At 40.9% G+C, this 25869-nt stretch overlaps 2 protein-coding genes across 5 annotated transcripts in view; both read left to right on the top strand.

Annotated features, from left to right (window-relative positions):
• The window catches only part of cep85 (centrosomal protein 85), a 47398-nt gene extending 32962 nt beyond the window's left edge, over positions 1-14436 (top strand). For all 4 annotated transcript variants that reach the window (XM_033045069.1, XM_033045072.1, XM_033045071.1 and 1 more), the window contains 4 exons: positions 1706-1756; positions 3522-3629; positions 6414-6639; positions 12245-14436. In XM_033045069.1, coding sequence (XP_032900960.1) covers positions 1706-1756; positions 3522-3629; positions 6414-6639; positions 12245-12405 — 546 coding nt within the window. In that variant the 3' untranslated portion in view covers positions 12406-14436. The remainder of the gene's footprint in view (positions 1-1705; positions 1757-3521; positions 3630-6413; positions 6640-12244) is intronic.
• A 2541-nt stretch (positions 14437-16977) lies between these two features.
• Positions 16978-25416, top strand: sh3bgrl3 (SH3 domain binding glutamate rich protein like 3). Its single transcript, XM_033045073.1, has 3 exons — positions 16978-17122; positions 21851-22018; positions 23921-25416. The coding sequence occupies exons 1-3, from the start codon at positions 17078-17080 to the stop codon at positions 23984-23986; spliced, it is 279 nt and encodes a 92-aa protein (XP_032900964.1). The 5' UTR covers positions 16978-17077; the 3' UTR covers positions 23987-25416.
• The last annotated feature ends 453 nt before the right edge of the window (positions 25417-25869 follow it).

Raw genomic sequence — 25869 nt, 5'->3', positions numbered from 1 at the left:
ACAAAATGCTAGAATAACTCAGTGGCCATAACGCAGTAGTCGTCTAGAAGAATGTCAAGAAATATGGAGAAACAAAAGATCTTTAAGTGGAAGCACCTTCAAAGAGTTGGCCACATTCTCATTTCTTTACTTTATCCCGCATGCATTTTGCATATTCATTTATCTTTTAAAAGCTAATTGCAGAATCTGCTCTAACTTTTTTCTAAAATTGACAAAGATTGAGTTTATTACAACTTCATCCTTGCTTTGAGCACTTCTGTCAAATCACTTTGATCTTAATACTTAATATCCAGTTTCTCCTGTCTGTTTATAAATGAAAGCTCATCCCCAGATTATTTTAATAAAATTGCTTAATTAATTTCTGCACAATTTGCACAATTACTGAACTGGGTCACCTAGAATAGGCCATAAGATTCTAATTGCAGCCTAACCAGTGCTATTAGGTTCAACATTGCCTCCAAGATAATGTGTTCCTCGACCCACTTGCAAAATCTTGGACCTTGGTATTCTTAATAAGGGATTATTGGCATGATTTACTTTTCAAAATGCGTGTCTGAATATTTGAAACTCTGCCCTTGAATTCCTTTTAAAGTTTTACCTATCTTTGTAGATGGCTTTATTCCTGTTTGTCACATTTCTTTAATGTTTGTTTGCAGAATTTATTAAATAGTCAATATCATTTGCAGCTCGTGATTTTTTTCAGTTTATTCCATACTTTGATATTATGCCTCTGTTAGTTTATTTATAGATTTGATCAGCTTTGCCTATTTGGTATTTTAGTGGGCACCAGCCATTCATATCTTCTATGGGAATCCAAATATGGTGTTCAGCATATTTTCTCTCCTTCTTTTCTATTTATTTTGAAATCTAGATTTTGTGGACATGTTCTACCCCTTAATTATATTCCACTGGGCATTAAAACGGGTTCACTTTCTGTGGTTTTCAAGCTTCTTCATTTTCTATGCTTGCTTATAAAATGGTAGGTTCAGCCGGCATTGCCACCACCACCAATTCGTCATCTAGATTGTTCCAAGCAGCTGGGTAATTGATAAAATTGTTATTGGACTATTGAATCAGCGGATGATGAGTATATGGATTGAGCTGCTAATTTTACCAGTGCTGATGCTGCCCTCTGAAATGCTGCCTTGGTATTTGAAGGACCTGTCATTTCACCTCTGGAATCCATCTCTGCATCTTTGAACCAAGTCTGTGGTTTGCGTTTTGAAGCCATGTGGTCCAGACTAAACTCGAATTAGGTATTGTTGATCAAGTTATTAGAGAATAAATACTTCTTTGGTCTGGATAATAATGATCTAAATTCCGTTAGAGTAATAATCAGCCAAATTGGACGTCCTCATAATCCTTAGTGATCTCATATGTGGTATGTCTAGAAATGGAGCACTGCAGCCCTGTTGATGGAGAGTTATAGGGTTTCATTTTTGGGGAAATTCATTTTCTAGTGGATATTTTACTGGAGCTGCAGGAGAGTCATCGTACTCAAGGCAAAAAGCATCTAGAATTAAGAAATATTCACTGTAAATACCAAAATATGATAATTGCTCTCACATTTTTCGCCGTATGTGCCCTACTGTCCTGCTTACAAATATAGGTGGAGAATTGGATATGCAGACATTCCGTGTAGTGATTTGAAGATCTGATAAATCATGCTCTTTATGAATGTTGCTTCTAATTGTTTACTTGTTAGATTATCGATAAACAACAAAGGAAAATGGAACAGCTTGCCTCACAAATACAGGTAAGGAGACTTTCAAATCTGATTTCTGATACAAAGTGAATGCACCACTTTGAGCTTCGGGAGTGACATTCAATACCAGCCTATAATATTGGGAAGAATTTCCAAATGGGCAATCTTGTCCAGTTCTGGTACAAAATTGTTGAATTCAGGCAGGTGAATCGTTACTCCATAACTTGTGCACTTACACTGAAAAGTATGGAGATTTTCATCTGGTGAGCGTATCTAATATACCAAGTCCAATTGCTGTACAAGCCATTCTAATGGTCCAAGATTGCCAATAACAAACTACTTTGAGAATAGTAGGGAAAAGTCTAGAAACTATAAAGCACTTAGCCTAACATCTGTGGTTGACAGGGATGATATAGAGGCATATGGATGGATGGGCTTTGGACGATCGTGCCCAACAAATCTGTTTTTTGAATAAGTAACCAAAAAGGTTGAGGGCAGAGGCATAGAGGTTGTCTATATGGACTTCAGCAAGGCATTTGATAAGATTCCATATGGTAGGCTGCTGTGGAAGATTAGATTGCATAGGATCCAGGAAGAACTAGTCAACTGGATAGAGAATTGCCTTCATGGAAGGTGGTGATGGAAGGTGTTTTTTCTGACAGGAGGTCTGTCCCTATTGGTGTGCCTCGGGGATTAGTGCTGAACCCATTGCTGTTTGGGGTTTACAGCAATTGTTTGGATGAGTGCAGAACACATAGGGTTGTAGAGGGTCGAAACTGCAACTTGCATACAAACATAAGTTTGCAGATGACACTAAAGTGGATGGTTATCAAGATTAGAACAGGATCTTGATCAGTTGGGCAAGTGCACTGATGAATGGTTAATGGAGTTTAATACAGAAAAGTGCAAGGCTTTGCATTTTGGGAAATCGAACCTGGGCAAGACTTCACCGTGAATGGTAGGGCCTTAGGGAATGTTGTAGAGCAGAGGGATCCCGGAATGCATGTACATAATTCCTAGAAAGTGGTGTCACAGGTAGATAGGGTGGTTGAGAAAGCTTTCGATATTGGCCTTCATCAGTCAGGGTATTGCGAATAGTAGTTGGAATGTAATAAAAAGGGACTGCTTGTGCTGATTTTTGTCAAAGGTAGACACAAAATGCTAGAGTAACTCAGTGGGTTAGGCAGCATCTCCAGAGAAAATGGATTGGTGACTTTTTGGGTCAGGACCCTAGCGACGTTGTGTTATTGTTGTACATGACTGGTGAGGCTACATTTGGAGTATTGGTTTCAGTTTTTGTCATGCTGCTATAGGAAATATGGTTTAAAGCTGGGTAAAGTGCAAATAACATTTATGAGGACGTTGCCAGGGCTCGAGAGCCAGAGCTACAGGGAGAGATTGGGCAGGCTAGGACTTTATTTCTTGGATTGCAGAAGGATGGGGGAGTAATCTGAGAGGCGTACAAGATCATGGAATAGGTATGGTGAATACAGTCTTTTAACCAGAGTTGGGGAAACAAGAACTAACAACATAGGTTTGAAGTGAGAGGAACAATTTAATAGGAACCTGAGGGGCCAACACATGAGTATATGGATTGAGCTGCCAGAAGAGGTCGTTGAGGCAGGCACTATAATAACATTTTAAAAGACATCTGGACAAGTACATGGATAGGAAAGGTGTAGAGGGATATATTGGCCAAACAGTCTGGTGGGACTAGTGTAGTTGGGGCATCTTGGTGGGCATGGGCAAGTTGGGTCAAAGGGTATGTTTCTGTGCTGCATAGCTCAATGACTTTATTTTCTGCACTGATCCGTAGGCCCTGGAGGAACGGGTTGTTCAGGAAGAGGGGACAAGCCAAGGTCTTCGAGAAGAACTGTCAGAGAAAGGGAATGGATCACAATTATTGAGAAAGGCAATGAAAGAGGTGAGAAATACAGCTAATACAGGCTTTCAGATCTCGAGATGAATCCTGCGTATGAAATAAGTGGCTTCAAATAACTACAGCTATGCTCCTTTATGTTGGTTTACTCAAGTATTAAACAGTTTCATCCTTTTATTTTCACTAATTTCAATTTTCAATCATTGATGTGTACATCCAACATTGTCATGATATCACGACTCCAGCCATCCAGCTTATCAATGCCCCTTGGCCGCCTGGTTCTAGGGGAATAAAATCCCAGCCTAATCAGGCTCCTCAAACTCAAGCCAATATTTTTTAATCTTTTCTGCACTTCATCTAGCTTAATCATAACCTTTGTAGAGCTGCACATAATCCAGGTGCAGTCTCACCAGTGTTTGATACACTGCAACACATCGTAATGCTTGTATGCAATGCCCCTTGCAAAGAAGGCAACACAGCATATGCTCTTTTTTTGCCATTTTGTTTACCTATGTCACTACTCTGAGGGAACTATGCACTTGTACCCCTAGATTTCTATTATACAACACTCCCCAGGGCTCTATCATTTATTATACAAGTCCTGCCCTGGTTTAATTTCCCAAATGCATCACTTTGTCGTTAACTTTGCTGTGTTAAATGCCATCTATTCCTTTGTTCACTTTCCCCGTTGCTCTAGATCCCTCTACAAAGCCAATTTTGTATCTACTTGGTTAGCTCACCATGCATTCCTTGTAATAACAAGGAACTGTAGATGCTGGTTTATGCAAAAGAAAGGAACACAATTTATGGAGTTCAGTGGGTCAGGTGGCATCCCTGGAGCATGGATGGGTGACATTTCGGATTGCATGGACTGATTGCATGGGGCAGGAAAGAAAGCTGGAAAAGAGGAGGGACAGGGCAAAGCATGGCTGGTAATAGGTGAACATAGGCAAGGGGGATTTTTGAAAAACTTTTTGCCCTGCTGATTTCCTCAAGTGTACTACACCCCTTGTACTCGAGGGACTTGCTTGATCTCTGCTATTTGTACCTGACATATACCACTTTTTTTACAGCAGTTCAAGGCAGAATAAAATGCATTGTTGTATCTTGGACTGTAGCTATCAGTTATAAGTCGTGCATCTACATTTTATATGAAATTCTCCCGTCCCCCATCAGGCAAGAGGTACAGACTTTTGAAATCTCGTACTGCCAGATTCAGGGACCGTTTCTTCCCAGCTCTTATCAGGCAACTGAACCGTCCTTGCGCCAACAAGAGAGCGGTTCTGACCTCCCATCTACCTCATTGGAAACCTTCGAACTATCTATAATTGGATTTTTCTGGACTTTATCGTGCACTGAATATTATTCTCTTTTATATTGTATGTACACTGTTGACGGCTTGATTGTAATCTTGTATGGTCTTTTCACTGACTCGATAGATAGCATGCAGCAAAAAGCTTTTCACTGTACCCCATTACACATGGCATTAATAAACTAAACTAAATTATTTAGCTAGCACTTGGTAAAACTGCCCTCTCCATGAATATGCCACCATCTATTACCTCCTTATTCAGGTGGTTTATGACTTTTAATGAATAGTCTTTGACATGAAATACCAAATCTGTTTTTCACAGGTACTGCTTGACCTGGGTGTTTCCAGCATATTCTATCTTTAAGATTTCTAGCTTATGCCATTTTTTAATCTGATATATTCATTTTGTGTTCTCAGAGCCTTGTTTATACAAGGAAAGATTTATCTGACTCTTTACAAAGTGGTATTTGGAGGGTGGAAGAAAGATAATGGAGGGACATGGCTGAAGGAACATCCTGAACTTTACCAGGGTAGCACCCAGGCTGATTCTGGAACTATGTCAGTGGCACAGCTGGGCTGAGATAGGGAAGCAAAGAAAGAATGGTCTAATCACTGTCAGGGAATTGGCTAGGCCAATATAGAAGCAAAGTGAATGAGTGCATGGACCACCTCTTAATTAACCAACTCATGGTTAACTGTCACTTGTTCGGTTTGACACATGCTAAAGTTTTAACTTTATTTTACACTGTAGGTAATGTGAGCAGATTAAAATAAAAAAATAGGATTAATCTAATCAAAGAATCAATAGCCTCTGCCTAATCAAAGACAACTGATATTTGAAAGGAGTGATTCCTATGAGGATTTGCATTCCAAAGACGGATCTCAATTATGTTGAAGTTATTTTGGTATTAACATTGTAAATTAAAAAAATTTTATACAAAATTATTGTTTGCTGTAATTAAAAACAAACCTGATTTGGGCAAGGCTGTTTATTTGGCAAGTCTCATTAACCACCTGAACCAGTGGTTCAACTGATACTGATAGATAGTTTGCATTGGGCTCTTACTGTTTGACCTCCTTTTAGCTTGGTGAGCTAAGACGTAATTTTTTTAAATTAATATGGCTCTTTTCACCTTTATGTTACAAAAAAATATATGTGACAAACTATTTTCAAGATATTATTGCAACAGTTGCAATGCAAATGTAAATTGAAAAAAGGCAACGTTGAGGAAATAAATGTCAGAATGCTGGGCTGGTTGCAGCCTCGGTGAGAATGGGGCATTCAAGTGACCACCATCTTTTATAAATGCTTATTTTACACCATGGTAGAGCTATGGAGCTTCAAACTGTTCGGGGTTGCTTGGCTTTTTCCATTGTATACTACTTTGTTTGCTTAATATGCATTTAATCCTATGTTGTCATTTCATCATCTTAGCACCTTTCAATTATGTTTGATCTACCAGAGGAATTGTATTCCAAACTCTCAAAAATCACTTTAACATTGCTCTGTATTTCAGCTTTCTGCACAGAATCAGGAACTTATCGAAAAGAACTTGACTCTTCAGGAGCACTTGGGACAATTGGACCAAAGTAAGCAACTACCATTGGAGTGCATGCAGCTATCAGAGAAATTGCACAGAGAGCTGGCCAAGAATCTGCAAGATCTACAAGCAATTTGCAACATCCTCACACAGAGAACCCAAGGCAAAGATCCAAGCCTCTCTCTCATCCTTGGTATACAATGTAAGTATTCAGTGTATCCTTGTGCTCTTTGAACAATGTAATTATTGGGTAGCTAGATATCTAAAAATAGATGGGTGGAATATCATAGTATCTGCCATTGCATTAGTAAACCCGGCAACAAAACTTTGAATCCCAAAGTTTAAAAAAAAAAAATAGTCAGATTGGGCAAGATTAAACTAAATTGGCAATGTTTGGGGGGAAAAAACAGCATTTTATTAAGGATATTAAGATTTCACGAAGGATTAGGAGTGGTAGATAGTAGTGTAGAAGGCCTTACAGTTGCACAGTGTTAAAATGGAGCAGGCCACAAGAGAAAGATTTAGGAAGAACAATGAAAAGAGTGGGAAGGTGCAATGGTGAAGGATGGTCTAATCATAGAATTGTTACAGCACCAAAGTTTCGGTCCAAATCACTAGTTCCACTCCAACCCCTTCTCAGGTTTACAAAAGTTTCCTATATTTATTTAATTTCATTCTGAAGGCTCTTTTGGAACCTGTCTCTGTTACATATGCAGGCAATGTATTCCAGATTCCAACCTCATGATGAATGGGAGTTTTCCCTTGTGTCACTCCTGATTTTTATCCCTACTTTTCTTTGAACCCCTCCTTCAGTGGGGGATAATCTCCTCCGATGCACTCTGTCCAGACCTATCAACATGTTGGAATTTCTATCAGATCTCCCTTTGGCCTTCCCTTTGAAGAAAGTGGTCCCAGCTTCCCTAATCCATCCTTGTAATTATAACCTTGCGTCCCTGGAGCCATTCTTATAAATCTGTGGATCCTGTCCAATGTGTCCACATCCTCTCTGTAATGAGGCAACTGGAATTAAACACACTACACCAGCTGAGGCTGACCATTTATAATTAAGATTCAGCGTATGCCTTATTAACTGACTCACCATCTGCCTTGCCACTTTTAATTACTTTGCACCTATACTCTAAGCCTCCTTTACTCTGCAACCTTGTAACCATATCCTTTTTTTTTTAAATTTCTCAATTTTTCCTTCCAAAATGAATCACTTTGCATTTCCTCCTATTAAGCATCATCTGCCATTTGCTGCCCATTTCATTTTGTGTGTGTGTGTGTGTGGCTTGAATGCAATAACTTGTTTATAATAAATACTGCCATTTTATGTCATGTACAAATACAGCTACTGTAGTTAGCACCCCTCCTCACCCCCCTGTCCAGATGGGTAACATCAATCAATAAAAGGTACCAGCATGATGCGTATAGATGCAGTAATTTGGAATCGCTTTCAGTGGGAATAACAGCAGGGAAAGAAGACGGGTGAGAGTAGTCGATATGTCCCTATGGTGTTTCTCAATAAGACAAAGCATATCAAAGATATGTAAGAAGGGAACTACAATATGGGTGATTTTGATTTGCATATTGATTGGACTAATCAAACCGGGTAACCATTAAAGAGCAATTTGTGGAGTGCATTGAGGATTGTCTCTTTGACCACTATGCAACAGACCTACCTAGTAGTGAGTTAATAACAACGTAGGAGTAATTAAGCTTCCACTTGGGAGTAGTGATCACAACATAGTAGAATTCTGGATGCAGTTTGTGAGCGAACACCTGGGGTCCACAACCAATGTGCTCAATCTTCATCAGTGCAATGACAATGTCTGCAGATAGTTGTCTGGAGTGGAGTATATAGACAGAAGGATTGGTGGGGGAGGGGGAGTGGAGGATATTAAAACAGCTAGTTAGTAATGCTCTGCAGATTTATTCCAATTGGAAAGAGGGATCGCAGAAGAAAGGTAAATTATCCATGAAGGGAGATTGAGGAAAATAATAAATCAAAGATGAGCATTCAAAGTAGTAGTGGCTAGTGGTAAATCAGAAGACTGTGAAGTTTACAACAACCAGCAGCAAGAGCTGAAGTTATTGGGGAGGAAGAAAATTGTTTGAAAAAAATGCATGGAAGTAATATTAAAATAAACAGCAGAGGTGGAACAGAGCAGTGGTGGGGCTGTTTAAATCAATGCTGTTTGATTAGCTCATTGTGAGGCATAATAGCCAGTAAGAAGTGAAAGTATGACAGCAGCTGTTTGGGAAAGGTGTGCGTTGAGGTGCATGTGCTGTTTTGAGAGTTGGCATTGAGGCTTTGACTCGAGGCTTCCGCACGACAAGGCTAGGCAGAGTCAGGCTCTCTGTATAGAGTAACTGGGTCATCTAGGCTAAAGGTGCTGAATCTAGGGGTGGTGGGGATGGAGGTTACAAAATGGCTTACATAATTTTCCAGTCCTCCGACAAAAGGACATAAAGGGTCTGTTACGTTTACTAGTGTACAGTGGTCTTAATTATTAGCTTTGAGACATGAGTTTAAATCTAGCATCACAGCAGCGGAATATAAATTCCGCTAATTAACTAGAATAAATCACGAGCATCAGAAGTACCATGAAACAGCTGGGTTGTTGTAAATCTTCACCTGGTTCACTGATGTTGTTTAAGAAACGACATATGCTGTTCGTACCTGGTTTGATCTCTCGTGTCACTCCAGAGCTACCAGTGTGATTGATTCTTAACTGCCCCTTGTCCCCGTGACATCCATATACTGAGAGTGAATAAAAAAGATAGAGAGAACAATGGCAAAAGTATCAACGTTGTTATCAAAAATGTGTAAAGACATGTCAAAATGCAAGCTGGACAGTTTAACCTTGGTTGCAGCAAGCTTGGAAGAAAAACAATCGGGGAAAGCGATAATCACTTAAAATTAGATAAAGGAGTAGATAAAGGAGAGACAGCATAGGATTGTCAAAACCAAATTATCGTTAACCTGATTTAAGTACACAAGGTTTGAACAGAAAGCAATAAATGTTGAGTGCATGAATTTTTAGAAGGCATTTGATACTATTGTGCAAAAGGATGGCTGACAAAATTGAAGCCCAGCAAATTATAGATCCATGCTTTAAAAAGGCAATAAGCAGTGTTTTGGACTGATAAAAGGTAGATGGTTGCTTCGAAATATATTGTTTCATTGGCACAACTTGGTCCACATGTTGATAAACAGCAATAAAAGTTCCCAAATGTGATGGGATGACTGGAGGAAAGACTAGGTGCTGAGAGCTCTCTTATACCTGCATTAAGGAGGCATTTAAACACACCTGAGCAACTACAAACACATGTGAAGCCACGTGTCCCATATTTATGGTTCCCTGAAATGGGGGGACTATGTATAAACACAGCTGTAATTTCTACATGGTGAAACCAAAATGTGTAAAAATACCCTTTAATAAAATCTGACAGTGTGCACTTTAACCACGTGATGTTTTCTATTACAAATCTCAAATTGTTGCGTGCAGAGGCAAATAAATTAATGAAGGGTCTTTGTCCCAAACATTATGGAGGGCACTGTATATGTCCTTCAAAGTGACAGAATGTGTATTTATTAAAATGATAAATGAAAAGAGTACAAAGCAGGGAAATTATGTTGGACCTGTTTTATTTTATTTTTTTTAAATGCTGGTTATGTAAAACTTGAACATTGCATCTGATTCTGGTTAATACATTTCAGCAAGAATGTGAAGTCTTGGTAAGAATGCAGATAGGATACTTGCAGAATGAGCTTTTAAAAAAATGTTTTGATTGATTGTACTTTTGATATTGAGCAATGAGATTCAGTTGAGTTTATTCAGCGCAGCCACTACAATGTCTTACCACCCACCCCATCGTCAACGTGGTGATAGTGCTGATGACATTTCTGTCATGTTACAGAGTGCCTTACCGCCAGCATCAGTAGTACTTTCAGGATAAGAAGCTTATATATATTGTATCATGGAAGAATAGAAAGCTGATTTAAATTATTTCACAGAATGGTTGCAATCTGATATTGGTGAGTGAGCAGGTTGGCTATTTTCAATTAATTTGTAGCGTTTCCACTTTATACATGATAGCCACTACAGAAAATCAATAATTTAACGTTATGAACCCTCAAATATCTGGAGGCTGTTTACTTTGTAGTTGACGCTCTCTCTGTCTCCAGTCCCTAGAGGAGAACCAGCAGTGAGGTAATGAGCCGTCTGGTGACAGTGACCCCGATGAGACCCACGGGACAACCTCCCTCACCAAGCTGAGGGGTTTCTCTTATGAAATGAGCAAATGTTACGTAAATATAAGAGAAAGTAAAAGAAACAACCATGCACCAAACAAACAGACCACATCAAAAAGGGAAAGCATTAACAATCTAAGATTCTCGGGTTTGAGGCCTCTATTTCCCGCCCATTCGTTTGTTTATATTGAATTGCAGTTTGCCTCTACCGCATCCCCTCCCTCCCCCCCTTCCTCCCCCCCCCCTTCCTCCCCCCCTTCACCATTTTAATACATGGTTTGTGATGAGCTGCTTTTAACTAATAACTGTGAATGTGAGTTCTTGCAGTTGATCTTTCTCCCATGCTAACTTTATTTTCATGCTTGACTTTGAGTACCTCCTGCCGCAGCTGTGAACCATTATTGAGCAGACAGAAGGACCTTATTTGTGGAGTTCAGTTTTAGACCCTAGTTTTATTTTCAACACTTTACTGCACTTGAATTCTGGCAGGTGCCATTCCAATTTTCAAATGTGAAACAAGACACAAACCAATTAAATTGGCCAAATTAGCTTAATGAAAGTGAAATACAAGAAGGGTTATCTGGGGAATTAACACTAATGCGTGTCCCAGGGAGCAGACAATGAAACTTGAGATTGGTGGATATAATTAGCTTGGCTGAGGAAGGTAAGCCAGTAGTAGTGGTTTAGTTTAGAGATACAGTGCGGCAACTCTACCGCTGCGCCACCATGCTGCCCTAAGTTCCTACTTCCCAGTTCCCTGCATTTCAAGTAGAGAAGATTGAAAATCAAGAGTTGAGAGATTTATTGTGGTATATCCTTAAAATGGATCAATAACATTTTCTTGCAACCGTCGAGAGTGTTTTATTCATGAGTTCATGCTCGCTGAAAATTTGCTTTGAAAGGTGAAAGTGATTAAGAGGAGTGTGATCAACCCTGTGTCAACAGTTGTATTGCTCGTGCTATTAAAAAGCTTAATTACTCAAATAAATGATCTCATTTGCATTTACAAACTAACGTGTAAAATAAATGTTGTGGTATAAAAAAAATGCAAATAAATGCTTTTTGCTGCTTAAGACCAGAAAGGATCTTGCTGATCATGGTTCTGATCATATATAGTTAGAATTTATTGAAACCATTGAGCTTTGATCAATGAGGCAGATGAGATACCGAGGCAGTGAGAGGCACATGGAAGGCACAATGGACTAAATCATGCTATGGCCAACAATTCCAAAAGGAAAAGCCTGTGTTAAGCCATTTTCAGGATCGACTAGGGCACTACCGTATTCTGATTGCAGTACCCCATAATCTACAATATTGGTTCTTGACATTGACTATCTGAAATTAGCATTTCACTCTCAGCCTGCCGCCTCATATTAAATGCAGTAGAGGGAATGAGAGAGGAATTAAGGTTACACAATGATCAGGCATGGAGTCATGGAGCTGGAGTGACTGTGGAAGTCTGTTAAAGAGCAAGTCTATATAAATTGGGGGAAAATGATATTTACCATGTCACTGTATAATATTCTTGTGTTTGATTCTTTGTTCTCAGCAATGCATTACTCCAGTACAGAGGGAGACTGGCAAAACACTGAGCTACTGACCAAGAAACTGGCTGAAGTGAGGCAGCTGGGCAGAGACATTGACGAGTTGCGAACAATGATATCAGATCGATATGCTCAGGACATGGGAGACAACTGTATCACACAGTGAATTATGCAATGTGTGGGGGGGGGGGGGGGGGAAGGGGGGGGGCACCATTCAGGATCTTTGTGTTGGACAATCTGACAAAAATGCCTTCATTTAAATTAATTCAAGAAAGTAGATCACAAACACGCCGCATTGGCACTTTCCCGTAAATTATAATGGCAATTATCTCATCACAGCTGTGATTTACACCACTTTTAATGTGACAGAAGCAGTCTTCCTGGTGTTGCTGCTGTGTTTGTGGTAACTATTCGAGCTGCAGAGAAATGCTTCATCTGCCTTGTGAACTGTCCTTGTGAATAGTCATCTTCTCATGAAGGTAGCAAACCTGTAGAGTCATACACATGCCAGAAACTCCAAAATATGGGGAATTATCGCATTGTGTGGCATCTGTTTCAGAACTTTGTCAGGACTACAATGTTAACTTTCCTTTTCCACAGATGCTGCCCAACATATTTTCCGAATTTTCTGTTAAGCTTTGTACAGTGAGTACATTTTTCTCACACCAATTCTCAGTTGTATTTCCGTCTGGCAAATTACTTAAACTGAAGTTTGCAGTTTTTTTTATCCCAAGTATGGGGAACGAAAAGCCATATTGAGCAGGCAATGAAATTAATTTTGGAGGACATTTTATTGGCTACATTTAGAGACGGGTGTGGTGCGCAGACTGGTGAAACTTGATGTGCAGACTTGTAGATTTATCAGCAAAATTTAAACACAATTCAGAAGGAGGAATGACAATGAATTGACAAGTTGGGGTAGCATTTTTAGTTTCCACCTTAATCTTATGGGCTACTGTGATACCTCTTGGTCAACTTGGTATCCATTACAACTGATACTTAAACAGCTGGACAGGAATGAGTACATACAATTCTCCTGATCCACACCAACTGGGTTGAATCAGTCTCTAGCTTTTTTAAATGTACTTTCTTTTGGTGAACTTTGCACTCAAAGTGAATTACCTTCCCAACCTTATATGGGCCTTGTATGTATTCTCACTTTGGGAATTCCACCTGCAAATTTCTCCTCTCCTGTGGAGAACTATACCTTTTTGTGTTTCCACACAGTGTATTGATAGATACTGTAAACCAAGTGCAGATTGAGTGTGTTAAGAATTTAATTGTGACTCCCCCAACCAAAACTGGAACTTAAATTGTGCAGAAAAATATTAAATAAATGACTTGTGTGGATTGTATATAATGCTCTCTGGGACCTTGGGAATTGGAGTTTATTCTGATGAATTGTTGAAAGATTTTGAAACTGAGTTGCACTAAGTATGTTAGTGACACAGTTTCAGATTGTGCATCTGTTCTGGTTAACTGTTGGGAAGTGAGAGTGTGGGAAATGGTGCTGTATTTATGTTTGAATAAAGTGGATCTGGAGCCCGATCTAGCATTGATCATTTATTGGTGAACATGATTCTTGCCTTTTAATGAGCAATGCTAATTGGTTCATCAATTTTATTCCACTTACAAAATTAACTGGAAGATTTGTAGATTCACCACAGGCTCATCTGCTCATTGTGTTTTTGTCTAATACTGACAGATAAGCCTGTTTTTAGCTAATTTGCTGCATTCATGGGAAGAAAAAATGCTTTTTTTTTAACAGAAATAACATAAATGATCTAAGTGCCACCAATCTCTCGCTGTCCAGTGGTCTGTGAATGAAAGCTTTCCTTTGTATAATATTTGATGCAAAGTTGAATCGTTTCTGAACTTCTACCATAGTATGAAATGTTTTTTCATACTGAAAAATATAAAGATGTCAGCATATAAGGAATCATTTCTGTGGTACAACTGGAAAAATGTGCCCTGCACATTGAGCCATAAACATAGCTCCTTAGAACTTATCTTGCAATTCACCTGAGCAGGGTTTATTGTGATGGTCAAATTCAAACCCTCTCAATTGCCTTGAAAAGACATCTATTTATACTGATTTTTATTAACATTTTGTAAGTTTCTAATGCTGGAATTATTTATAAATTTATTACATGTAATTATGTTTGTATTTACAAATAAAATTTTCTATTTAACTGGCTGCACGTGTGGTATCTTGGAGTCTGTTGTTGGCTTGTATTAATTTGGGTTTCAAAAATTTTTGGAACAAAATATATCTACACCTTGCTTGAGTTTCTTTCCTACAGTTCTCTGCCTGTGGTGGCATGTCATGAGATAGGAAAAAGGATGAGGGAGAAGCTCTTCCCAGGCTTAATCTTGTTGCAAAAATGTCCCTTTCCAGCAAAATCTGTGGCTCTCATTTGTGTTTAGAAGGCTCCAACGCTTTGCCCCCCCCCCCTCCAAATCTTTAGCTGCCACCAAATGTACAACACGTGGATATCTATTGCCTCCTTGTGCACCACCAATGTAGCTTGTGTCCCAATATCATTTACATTTTTTCTGGTGCCTATGAAGCATCTTGATGCACAATTGCTGCACTATAATTTCTGTATACATTTAAGTAATTGTCATAGGAACTAAAATATCTATATAATTAAAATTCTAATCTTGACCACTTCCTGTTTGCACTGTATATTGATTTTAGAAATAAACGCTACCAGGTACGGCTGTGATTTTTGGCCATCTTACTCAGAGTCCCCCTCCGCTCATCAGGTGCCGAGGATTTTTCCCATCGATGAAAAATAAGAGTCATGAGTGTTTAAAAAATGTTGAGATTCTCTCTCCTGGGACTATAAAACCCGGAAGTGTGGGCGTGGCTCAGTCTCTGCAAGATGGGGGAGGGAGAGGTCATGACTCTGTCTTTGGTGGCCTTGCACCCAACTTGAAATGGTAGGAAACTACACTTGAATTTGGTGGCCTTGCACCCTGCTTGAAATGGTATGAAACTGCTTTTGAATTTGGTGGCCTTGCACCCTGCTTGAAATGGTAGGAAACTGCACTTGAATTTGGTGGCCTTGCACGCTGCTTGAAATGGAATTTCAAGGAATAACCATGAGTCAACTGCCAGCCCACCAGCCGTGAGTGAGCTGCCAGCACATCAGGCTTGAGTGACTGAGCTGCCACCCCAAGAATCCTTTTGGCCCACAATGTCCATACTAGCCCTCTGGAGACCAGTCCCTTCAGCCCACAACACCCATACTAGCGCTCCAGAAAGCCCCCCACTGGCCACCAATATTGGAATTGGTGGAGAGGTGGAATATTGCGTTGGGGGACCAGCCCTCCCGTGTAAAGCTGGGACCCAACGGGTCCCACTTAGTCTAGTATTTGAATAAAATGCAGATCTTGCCATCATAAAATGAGAGAATAAATTGCGTGTTAACCAATTGTAGATTAATTTCAGAAAGATGAAATTAACTTTCACTGTGATTCCAGAGTTACTGAAACAAGGACAAGAAACAAATCTGTAAGACAACATGTCATATCTGAAAATGTTAACTTGAGCAGCTCACATTTATTGTGGGGCTCGGCTATTCTGTGGTGTTTGGGCGACTCATCTGCGCAATGGAGAGAGCTGCAACCCTGTTTTCTTCGCAGAAGTCGGCGGGTTCAGTTAATCTGCTGCCGACTGAATGCAATGTGGTGAAATACAGATCAGGTGGTCCTGAATTAATCGCCAGTGTGCATCATTCTGCATTCCACAGTAAAACACAATTAACACTGGAAAACACTAAAACGTTGGAAATGCCCAACAGGGCAAGCGTTTTTTCAGAGAGAAACATATTTACATTAAGATATTTTTTAAAAGCCTACACCATTGGAAATATATTTACATTTCGAGTTGCTGACGTGCATAATTTACTCAATGTTCCACATTTATGACATTTTGGAAACGCAAACATGGTATTTTAGTTTATTGTCGCGTGTACCGGGGTACAGTGAGAAGTTTTTGTGTGCTAACCAGTCAGCGAACTAAATTACATTTATAATAGATACACATTCCGGGTCTGTTACTTTAACAGGACGGATTACATCATGAGCTTTTTTCTATATGGAACCCACCCTGCAGTGTAAAGGAAGTTTTACTTTTGGCTAATAAACGACCTAAAGTGCCGGAGTAATCAGCGGGCCAGGCAGCGTCTCTGGAGAACATGGGTAGGTAACGTGTAGGAAGAAACTGCAGATGCTGTTTAAACCGAAGATAGACACAAAGCTGGAGTAACTCGGCGGTCTCGGCCCGAAACGTCACCCATTCCTTCTCTCCAGAGATTGCTGCCTGTCCCACTGAGTTACTCCATCCAACTCTTTGTGTCTATTTTATGGGGTAGTAACGTTTAGTATCGGGACCCTTCAGACTTTCATCTCTTCGTTGATGAATCAGCCCTGTGTATGTATGGGCCAAAGCAAAAATAACGTTTTCAACTAGTGGACAAATTGACTTGTGTAACCGAGTACAAAATGATTTTTAACCACAGTTCATTTCTCACCCATCCCTTTTGTTTGGCTGTAACGGCTCCTTTATTGTATTGACAACAGAAGGTCGAAGTAATTCTAAACGCGGAGCTGCAGGGTGAGTGAAGCTAACAAGAACTCTTGTTTTTACATTCAAAGACGGTCCCTCGACCTCCTGAGTAAAGATCCTATAGCGGAGGATCTTTGCTCCTGAGTCTGACGCGATGAACGGGAGGTGTTGCTATTGGCTTGGTGAATCACATGGCGAAGTGCTGCTTGGATGTTAGTATCTATCTGTGTCCGACAGGGAGAGCGAGAGCATCGGCGCCGAAATGAGTATAATAGTGTATTACACAACTGTTACTGGCTCCAGGGAGGTGAGTGTGCCACGGAATGTGGGGGCGAAGAACGAGAAGGGGTGATGGTGGTGAGGAGGGCGGGGGTGAGGATGGTGGAGAGATGCTGAAAACGGGCCATTGTTAGTGAACAGCGAGGGACAGAGAAACTGACACACCCGGTGATGGAGCTGCAGAAAGTGGCGAAGGAACTGCGCACATTGGACGCCTTGAGAGTTCCTTTCGAAGGATGTTCAGTAACCGAGCAAGATTTCCTCCCCATCTCCCCCAGTGATTAGATTAAAGCAAACGCCACTTACATTTCTAGCATTCCTTTTTTTAAATTTTAAATCCCTTTCTTGTAATTCAGCTGTGAGTTTTGCCTCCCACCCTTTTCATCCATACATATTTGTACCCAGCTTGTTGTCCTGACACCCGTTTTTTCCTTGTTCAACCATTGTAACTCAGCCACTGCAACATTTAACCACGACTTGTCCGTCCTGGGTTTTGTGTTTTTTATAGAATATTTTTTTTTTTGAAATGTCACAATCTCTCTGAATATCGCCCTCCCCCCATCTCCAGAAAATATTTTTGTGCAACAAACAGTTGTCACGTGTGATGATTAGACTGGGGCGTGTTTTATGACAAATGTAGAATTTTGAGTAAAACTGCAAACTAAAAGCGCATTCCCTGGGAAGGTGATTACAATTGAACTAATTAGAGTTAACAATCTGTTTTTGGATTACCTACAATTTAAGATTGGACATATTCAGGCTTCCCCCTTGGATTTTTTTTTAAGTGAATTGTAAACTGTTATACAGTCTTGTTAAAACGATTCCCTTTTAAGGAGAACATTTAGGAGAGGGATTCATCCAGGTTTGTCAAACCTTGGCATTTCATGATGATGTTGTAGACCCAACATATCAACAATGAGTTTAATGCACAGCAGCATGCTCGGTTATGCCTGCTTACAATATCTACTTCCCATTTGTTTGTGTGCAAAATAATATTTCAAAATAAATCGTTTATTGTATACATTCAACTGCTATTTGTGTTTATACATGGTTTGTAATATGGTTAAAGAATACAAGACTTTCATGGAGTATCAAACAATACGAGAGAAGATCACTTTAGTAAATATTTAGGTGAACTGTCAAAATCGTGATCAAATAGCAGTGTTTCTATAGAGCACCTTTTAGATAGAAAAGAGAAGCAGAAGGATAGATATTCTAGAGCATGAAGCCAAGGCTATTGAAGGAAAGGATGTGCCAGAGATGAGACAATGGAAATCGATGTGCATGACCTTGGAGTTGGGGAAACTGAATCATCTTGGGAGGATAGTGTCCTGCAGAAGGTTTCTGTGGCACGGGGGTAAAACCATGAAAGCAGGAGAATTTGATGTATTACTTAGCTGGAATTCTTGTGTGAGTTGCTATGCACAAGGGTGATGTGACCTGCTATATTGGCTCCATTGTTTCTTTGGTTTAGAAACTTAAAAAAGAAAAAAATCCAAGTCCAGGGATATTCCCAAAAGAGGGCATGTGCATTGAATCTGAAGAACCTAAACAATGTAAGTAGGGATATAGATTTATGAGCACCAGGAAGTGTCGCAAATGTAATGGTTCCCTTTTAAAAGGAGAAACCAATGAGTTTATGGAGATTATTATCATCATGTAAAGATTCAATTAGTGCAAACACAGATTGTGTTTCCTTATTCAGAGAAGAGGTGTTTAGTACAAGGCAGTCAGCATCAAATCAGACAGGGAATTGGAAAATATTTCTATAGTGAGCCTTGAGAATATCACACTTATTAGTGCACAATCTTAAAGCAATTAGTTAGGAGGAGCCTTGATAAATGAAGGAGGAGGGAATTGAGGATTTAGGAGGGGGGGGGGGACACACGATTGATAGCCAGAAGGGAACAATTTCTGTGTTATACCTTCAATGTAATGAAGACTGTCAGGCTCAATGGTTGGTAGCATTTAAATCTATTTTAATATATGTGTGTAAACTGTACAGTTTTACAATAGAAAAAGTGAATTTCTACTCGTGCTTGGTTTTTTGGAGATTTTTTTCCACGAGTCATATAGCATCTTAACTTTCTATCAGAATATCACTTTCTTGGTTACGAATTCCAGGCGTCATTGATTTAATGCCATCCTGATCAATAAAGAGCAGGAATGGAGGGCAACATGGATGAATTTCCGAACCGCAGAGCAGAAATGGAAAATCAATCCCCTATTACAGAAGAAAGCAACCTCGCCCATCGCCAATGAACCAGCTTTCTGAAAACGTTGTCTAATGTATTCTCCAGTCTGCTCTTTTCCTACAACTCCCCAAATAGTTTCCAATTTAATTCCGTTTTGGAAGTCGTTGTTGAATTTGGTTTTATCGCTTTCTCAGGGTGTGCCTTCAGATTATTCTACACAGTCATCATAATGTTTTATATCTCTTTTTGTGCTCTTGACAATTATCCTAACAATGTGAGCTTTGGTTACTGAATGTTCCACTGGAAGGGGTTTCTCTTTTATCAAAAGGCCTCGTAATTATGTACATTTCCATTCCTATTTCCATACGACATGTGTTTTGTCTCATTTAATCTTTGCTTGAAGCAGATCCCAGCTTCTCTCGTTTGAAATGTCATACAATAATAAATGAGACAGTTATTAATGAATCACTAGTTGTAAATAACAGTTGCATAATTCAGGTTTGCAAGCCTTGTCATTATGGAGTGCTGTGCATCTCTATCACCCTGTTTCAATCCCCTGACGACCCTCTGTTCCTCCCCTCCTCCCACCGTCTGCTTCTGGCAAACAGCAAAGTAATATAGAAACAACAAAGGCGGCGAGAAAGCTTTCTCCACATCACAGATTCCAGCAGAACATACATTCATCTGCAGCATCAGGGTCCACGTGTATGGTTCTCAGTGTTATAGACATCGTTATGATAGGGAGTGCGATCAACTTGGGCTCCTCAGATGCTTGCAGCTAAGGATTATTCATGCCCGCAGTTCATCCTGACCCTGACCACTAGTTGGTAGATCTGCCACAGTTTTGCGGACTGACTCTATGCATGGTAACTTGATCCAGGGGCAGTCCTGGGAAATTGAGATCATCATATTCACAATGTCCTATGAAAACTTGCTTTCAGTTCAGCCACCTGGGCTTTCATAATAAAGAAGCATTTAAATAATTTCAATTTTCTCATAAAATTGCTCGACTCCTGTTGAAAATGTCCCTTGGAAATGTTGCCCTCGAGGCCTGGTCGTCAGTTGATGCCTGGGGCTCAGGTTTAGCTTTGAGAGCACTCTGGATGTGGCTGTTTCCTGGCCTCCCGGTGCAGCTGTAAAGAATGGGCAAAGCTGATTTGTAAGACAGGCTTGTTCTGTTCGAATCTGAGCTGAGCCTCCCACACACAGATTCTGACCCGTCCTGACCCTAGCTCATTTACCGAATGTTGCCAACTGGTTTGGACGTTCCCCAACTCATTCCAGCTGAAAAACACTTTTTTTCTGGTCGGTGTCTATTCTAATGATGGAATTGTGGAACAATGTATGTGTTGTGAGAACTGAAAATCCCATCACACTTTCAATCAATTTATAAAATAAATCCTAATCGGGAGAAAATGACTGGAATGGCATTAAAAGCAATTAATTCATCAATATCTCTTATAGATTGCTTGTTTTCAATGCAAACTCCACTCATCAGTAACCAGTTCCACGCCTCTCCCTTGCATCTCTCAAACCGACAGACCTATTAGCATTGGTGTCATTGTAACCCTTTGTGGATCTCGTATCTGTGGCATCACTATGATTAATGGTTTCCACCCTGTGAAACTGCAGTTGAAAGCTTCATCTATGCCTTGGTTGCCTCTACAGTATTTGAGCGCAGTTCTGTCTGGTGCCCATCACCAATCTCCACATTGTCTCGCCCAAGATAATCCAAATCTGCACTCTCCTGTTTGTCATCACCCCTGTTGATCCTACACCAGCTCCCAGTGAAGCAAGGGCATGATTTTGCCATTCTCACCCTTGCCCCTCTCTAATTTTCACCAAGGATATAACTTTCTGAACTATCCGTGCTCCCCTACCTCTGGCCTCTCTTCTCATTCTGGATTTAATTGCTGCACCAGTGAAGGATTTGGCTTTGGCTGCCAAGACTCATAGGTTAAGGACTTCCTACCTAAATCACTCTGAAAACAACTTTTGTACATTTGCCTTGCCTTGGCATTGGTTTGTTTGTTAAATGAGTTCCAGAGAAGGAAGCCTGCTGCTGTTTTCTGCATCAGTCGATACAAGATTCCAGGCCCACACCAATGTGATTGTCTTTTACTTTGTGCTTAATGATAGAATCTTGGAGCCACAGGAGAGGAAAAAAAAAAAGACAAAAATGAAAGTTGTTGCAGAAATTTGGGCAGAAAATCTCTAACATATTGGAGTTTAATATAGTCTTAGCAAACCGAGCGTATACCTGCTGTGACATTTCAAGGCCCTGGACACTGTGATGCTTGATTGAGTATTAAATTAGCCGATTTATTTGGCCTCATAACCCTGAGTATTTTATTGCAGACAAATAATCACCCCACTCCCTTTTAATGGTGTCGTGTTTCAAATTTGCAGAAAGTGCTTCACTGCAAATCATCCCCTTGTATCTGTTTGATGAAAGACAGACCATTTGCTGATTCTCTGGCTTTCTCAATTTCCACATCACTGAATGATATGTTGATATTTGATATTTTGCTGCCACTTCTCTCTCTCTCTCTCTGTTGTAGGTGAAATCCCAGCAGTGGGAGGTGACGCGGGTCATGGACAGTAAAAGCATCAAGTACGAAATGATCGACATTGCACAGAATAATTCTTTGAAAGAGGAGATGAGGAGCAAGTCGGGCAACCCCAGCGCTCTGCCTCCTCAGATCTTCAACGGCGACCAACACTGTGGGGTAAGGCTGGGGTGTAGTGAGCACCCTTCATCTTCATCCCAACAACCACCAGCCCCATACACAAGGGACAAGCACCTTCCTCTCGATACTTACACCCTTCAGAATGGATCCTTTGAGTGAAGTAGAATGAAACACATCTCTCTGGATGGAAATCCAAAAGATAACTGCAGATGTGAAACATCTAAAATAAAAACCTCTGCAAATCCTGGCAGTATCTGGGAAAAGAGGAAACAGAAATAGCCGGAGGAACTCAGTGGGTCAGGGAGCAACTGTGGAAGGATATGGACTGTCAACATTTCAGGTCAACATCAAATATAAACTTGATCAGGGGTTCCCAACCTTTTTTGTCCCGCTTACCCCTGGCAACTTTAATAGCACATAACAATGTTATTTCACTTATTTATGAACAACTAATGATGAACAGATGCCAATATACCACAACCAAACACAGTCAGCCAATGAGAAAAAATATGTACAAATCCGGATTCACAAATTTACCCCGAGTAGGTGAAATTTACCCCAGGTCGGTAACCGCTGAACTAGATGAACAGCACCTCAAATTCTGCCTGGGTAGATCACAACCCAATGGCATGATCATTCAGGGCACCTGCTCCCCCTAGATCCCTCTATCCACCCAGATCTTCCATTCGCATCCATCTTTCCCACAACACCACTCCCCTCCCATCACCATCTACCCACCCGCTCCATCTGCCCATCACCCGTACACTCCTGTCATCCATTCCCTTCACCTCCACTGTTCCCATCAGCCGACCCCACCTCCTTTATTTGATCTCATGTTCCACCTCCCTTTTCCATCAGATTCCGTCATCTGCAGCCCCTGTTTAGGCAAGGCAAGGCAAGGCAAGGCAACTTTACTGTGATGGAGGCAAAAGTCTTAGAGTTACTGTCTCTTCCCTCCTCTTCTCCCTCTGCGCCAAGGCGATACCCCACCGGGCGATGGTATCAGTCCCGCGGTTCAAGCTCCGCGGCCCGGGGGTGGTCGAAGCTGCCCGCAGCTGTTGCAACGGGTGCTCCGGAAAACAGGCACCAGCCATCACCCTGATATAAATTAATCTTCATCCCATCTGTCCACTAGACCTTTTTCCAGAACTGTGGTTTCTCTTTTAAGTACTTCTTGGTAAACTGTAACCTGGCCATCCTATTTTTGCATCTAACCAGTGGTCTTGTATTTCTGTTCATGAAGTCTTATGCGGACAGTGGTCATTGACAAATCCACACCTGATTCCTGAAGAGTCTTTCTGATCTGTCGGACAGGTGTTTGTTTTTTTTTTAAATTATAGAGAGAATTCTTCTGTCATCAGCTGTGGAGGTCTTCCTTGGCCTGCCAGTCCCTTTGCAATTAGTAAGCTCTCTTTCTTCTTAATGATGTTCCAAATAGTTGATTTTGGTAAGTCTAAGGTTTGGCTGATGTCTTTGAGTTTTATTCTTGTTTCTCAGTCCCATAGGGGATCATTTGGCTTTCATTGGCACAACTTTGGTCCTCGTTGATAAACAGCAATAAAACTTTCCAAAGGTGATGGAAAGACTGGAGGAAAGACTAGGTGTTGAGAGCTCTCTTATACATGCATTAAAGAGGCATTTAAACACACCTGTGAAGCCATGTGTCCCAAACATTATGGTGGCCTGAAATTGGGGGTTTATGTATAAACACTTCTGTAATTTCTACATGGTGAAAACCAAAATGTCTAAAAATGGCCTTTAATAAAATCTGACAATGTGCACTTTAACCACATGTGATTTTTTTTTTTTCTATTATAAATCTCAAATTGTGGAGTACAGAGGCAAATAAATAAATGATGGGTCTTTGCCCCAAACATTATGGAGGGCACTGTAAAGTTCTATCATGTCGTATTGTAACCAATGGACTCTTGTTTCTCCCAGGGTTACGAGGATTTTGTGGAGGCGGTGGAAACGAGTGATGTGCGGAAGTTTCTGAAGCTCGACTAAGCTCCCTCTGTGCCAGATGGACGAGAGGCAGAGTGCAGAGCCGACCCTCGTGCAACTCGCACTCTCCACGAGCGATCCTAATCATACGGCCGTGTTTGAATCACCCAGTAACAGTAACAGCTTCTCCGTATATCAGCTTTGGCTCCTTCATTGGAAGCTTCTTGCCAATTCATCCATTCCATTGTCATTCTTCCACTAGCTATTAATGAGTCTCAGCTTAGTCATTCCACAACTGAATTAAAGCTTTGCCCTTCCTCGGGGAAATGTGTAGGATGCAAAATCATCTGGGGGTGGTGTGTGTGTGTGGGGGGGAGGGGTTATTAAGTGAACCAGAGCCTTGGGGAAAGCCTGAAGGTGGGGTAGGTGGTGGGAAGGGGGCATTCAGAATACCACTGAATTATACCAATTTAATATTCTACTCCCTCTCACCAGCTATTTGGGATGGGAGGGTGAATGAATGGAGCAGGAAGGGAAGAGGGGCTGGGTCCTGAGCTATATTTAGGGAACGGGAGGCAACCTGGGGGTTGGACTGTGGTGGGGAGGTTGCTGAAGGAAAGGAAAGGTCCTTGAATGAAAGGGTAGAGTTTAATGGGAGGAGTAAGGTAGGCGATGGAGCTCCTGGTGATGTAGGCTGTGGTGGGTGAAGTCCTGGGTGGTCAGCTAATGGAAAAATGATCACCCTTCTAGTCGTGTAATGGGTGTGTACCCCAATAAATAATTTAATTGGCGTTGCCTCAGGTTCTCACTTGTAAATGTCACATGATGACTGCTGGAACAATGGATGTTACACCATTGAGACCCAAGATTCTTCCTGTGATATTCAATTTAAAGGGACGGGTGGGATTTGGGGAGATGGCTCATTCTCATTCAACTCTGTGTGGTGCCCATCATGGTGACTCACTGACATCTTGTTGACCATCTCTGGTGGGTACATGGACCATTGAAATGACCTTTGCTGATTGGACCTCCAGTTTGTGTAAGTGCTATCTTCCATTGGGGTTGATACCCAGTCATGCTGGTTGTTCACCACCCTGTGAGACGGCTTTCCTTATGTAAAATGTTTCCACACCCCCTTATGTCGACCCATGAATTTTGTCCACATCCTGCTATCATTCCTTGACTGAGACTCACTCCCTGCTGCTGCCTCTCCCTGGAGTCCAGTGCATTGATTCATTATTTATGTGATTACAGTTATTACCAGAATGTTGCAAGGATGCACAATAACTGTTAAGGAAATGCTTCACAGCCAGTCTGATCCTGTAATGTTTTAATTCACTCTATTTCTCTCTTACCCTCTTCACAGCTCTCTCTCTCTCTTTTTCTCTCTCTCTTTCTCTTTCTTTTGCTATCCCAACCTGGACCAAGTAGGATTTCTGCTAAAATATTAAATAATGTCTTCCAGGAAGATATGGAATGTTTTGAACTCTCAATACTGTGTCCTTGTTTCTTTGTGTTTGCTGATCAAAGTGGATAGTCGAGTGCTCGGTGGGTGTCAGGAATGGGTGGGGAGGGTTGAGAGCAGAATGCCACTGCATCTGTGGTTCCCCGTGTGTGGTGGTTCCACTCTAAAAGTAGGAGTAAAGGAGGTTAATAAACTTAATCAACGTTAAAGCTGACACTTTTAAGGGTGCAATCGCAACCAGGAAGGATTGGTACACTTCAGAAGAAAGGGTTGAGTGACCCACAGCCTTGAGGACAAGGGTTTAGAGGGATATGGGCCAATTGCAGGCAGTGGGACTAGCTCAGTATGCCAATTTGGGTGGCATTGGCCAGTAGACCCAAAGGCCTGTTTCCATGCTGTACAGCTCAATGTTGGCAGAGGGGAGCAGCCTTTAGCCAAGTGAGGTGAGACCAGTTTGGAGGCTCCATGTCCTATGTGTGAG

Source organism: Amblyraja radiata, chromosome 27, assembly GCF_010909765.2.
Source record: "Amblyraja radiata isolate CabotCenter1 chromosome 27, sAmbRad1.1.pri, whole genome shotgun sequence".
Classification (NCBI taxonomy): Eukaryota; Metazoa; Chordata; class Chondrichthyes; order Rajiformes; family Rajidae; genus Amblyraja; species Amblyraja radiata.
The sequence above is the reverse complement of the archived record's forward strand: the minus strand, read 5'-3'. Positions and strand labels throughout refer to the sequence as shown.

Excerpts from the sequence above, each read along its gene's own strand:
- sh3bgrl3 (XM_033045073.1), top strand. The coding sequence starts at position 17,078 with ATGAGTATAATAGTGTATTACACAACTGTTACTGGCTCCAGGGAG. Across the intron at positions 17,123-21,850 it reads CTGTTACTGGCTCCAGGGAG|GTGAAATCCCAGCAGTGGGA; the intron begins GTGAGTGTGCCA and ends TCTCTGTTGTAG. Across the intron at positions 22,019-23,920 it reads ACGGCGACCAACACTGTGGG|GGTTACGAGGATTTTGTGGA; the intron begins GTAAGGCTGGGG and ends TGTTTCTCCCAG.